The 1647-nt window shown below is 44.4% G+C and overlaps 1 protein-coding gene across 1 annotated transcript in view; it reads right to left on the bottom strand.

Moving 5' to 3' along the window:
* LOC118735031 overlaps positions 1-421 on the bottom strand; it is a 6482-nt gene extending 6061 nt beyond the window's left edge. Inside the window, exon 1 of the mRNA XM_036464623.1 lies at positions 26-421. Within this exon, the coding sequence (XP_036320516.1) occupies positions 26-192 (167 nt within the window). The 5' untranslated portion in view covers positions 193-421. The remainder of the gene's footprint in view (positions 1-25) is intronic.
* Between the last annotated feature and the right edge of the window lie 1226 nt (positions 422-1647).

Raw genomic sequence — 1647 nt, 5'->3', positions numbered from 1 at the left:
CAACTTGCATACTCGGCAAGTGTTCCTTGAAGGGCATGCCCTGGTGGAGTGAGATCGTGCCAGACAGTTGCCGCAATATTTATGTACTCTAACAGCCTCTTTCCGCTCATCTACAGTCATTCGCCGAAACCACGCACAAGCCTGTAATGGATGGAAACGGCAGCATAGCTGGCATTGGTAAATGTCCGCCATTCTGAAATAAAAAAACCGTATTAGATGGTCGACATACTGGAGATGGGCTTCGAAAAACGTATAGAAAAGTGTGGTAGTTTAGAGTTTAGTTTAGTTTATTGGGGGGGAAGTACACAAAGTTTTACGATGGGTCGTGTGAAAATGCCATTTTGAGTTTTAACTTCGGCTACTCGTATGTGGTTATCAGCTCCTCGGTGGAGTCTGACAATTCTACCAAGACACCATTCTTGAGGGGGTAGCAGGTCATCCTTTACGACCTGAGATCGCCATCTTCCACATCCTTTTGAGGATATCGCCATTTGTATCGCTTGTGCAACTCGCGCAGATATTCGCTTTTGCATCTTCTGCTAAACTCTTGGTGAAGAACTTTAAATTTCTTCCAGCGGTTTGTTAGGGACGGCGTTTCTATGGAGGTTTCGGGGATGGCGGTCAAGGGTGCTCCACGTATGAAATGACCAGGAGTTAGTACAAGGAGGTCGGTAGGATCTTCTGACATGGGCGATAGTGGGCGAGAGTTTAAAACTGCTTCGATGCGAATGAGTAGGGTAGTGAGCTCTTCAAAAGAAAATTTGTGCATTCCCGCTACTTTAACAATATGAGTTTTAAAGCTTTTGAAAGCTGATTCCCATAACCCTCCCATATGGGGAGCATACGGGGAGATGAATTGCCAATTTAGACCTTGAATTTGGTATTTCCTCGATATTTCGCTCGATGCTTCTTGGAGAAACCTTTCGAATTCTTTATTCAGAGACCGTTGGGCCCCAATGAAAGTTTTGCCATTGTGGGACATCATTTTGGCTGGTAGTCCTCTTCGTCCTACAAATCGGGCGAATGCTGCTAAGAATGCGTCTGTGGATAAGTCGGAGCATAGTTCGAGATGAATGGCTTTCGTTGCAAACGCAGCTTTGACGAAAAATGGTCCAGCGAAGTCTACTCCTGTTGTATTAAAGGGCAGTGAAAATGTTACTCTTTCAGAAGGAAGAGCTGCCATAATTTGAGAGCGAACGTTCTGTTTGTGAATAGTGCATACTTTGCAATGGAATATGCACTTTTTTATGAGCGACTTTAACCGAGGAATGAGAAATTCTTGTTGGGTCATGCGAATCATTAGGGATTTCTCCGCATGCAAAAGGGTTGTGTGAAGAAATTTGAGATAGAGTTCACAGAATCGGGAGTTTGCGGGCAATATGGTGAGGTGACGCTCGTTGTAACTTAGAGCGGCCCGGGCCAATCTGCCATTTACACGCATAAGCCCCTGTTTGTCGAGAAATGGATTTAAGGTAAGCAACCGGCTCCTTTTACTTATGGGTTGGGCTCGAGTCAATTGAGAGTATTCATCCGAAAAAAATCGTTGTTGGGCTATGCAAATCAAGCGCGTCTTTGCGGCATTTATTTCATATTGAGTTAACGGGCCAATATCTTGAGATTTTTGTTGGCATTTCTGACTGAAACGAA

Source organism: Rhagoletis pomonella, unplaced genomic scaffold (assembly GCF_013731165.1).
Source record: "Rhagoletis pomonella isolate Grant_MI unplaced genomic scaffold, Rhpom_1.0 Rhpom_scaffold_00003, whole genome shotgun sequence".
Classification (NCBI taxonomy): Eukaryota; Metazoa; Arthropoda; class Insecta; order Diptera; family Tephritidae; genus Rhagoletis; species Rhagoletis pomonella.
The sequence above is the reverse complement of the archived record's forward strand: the minus strand, read 5'-3'. Positions and strand labels throughout refer to the sequence as shown.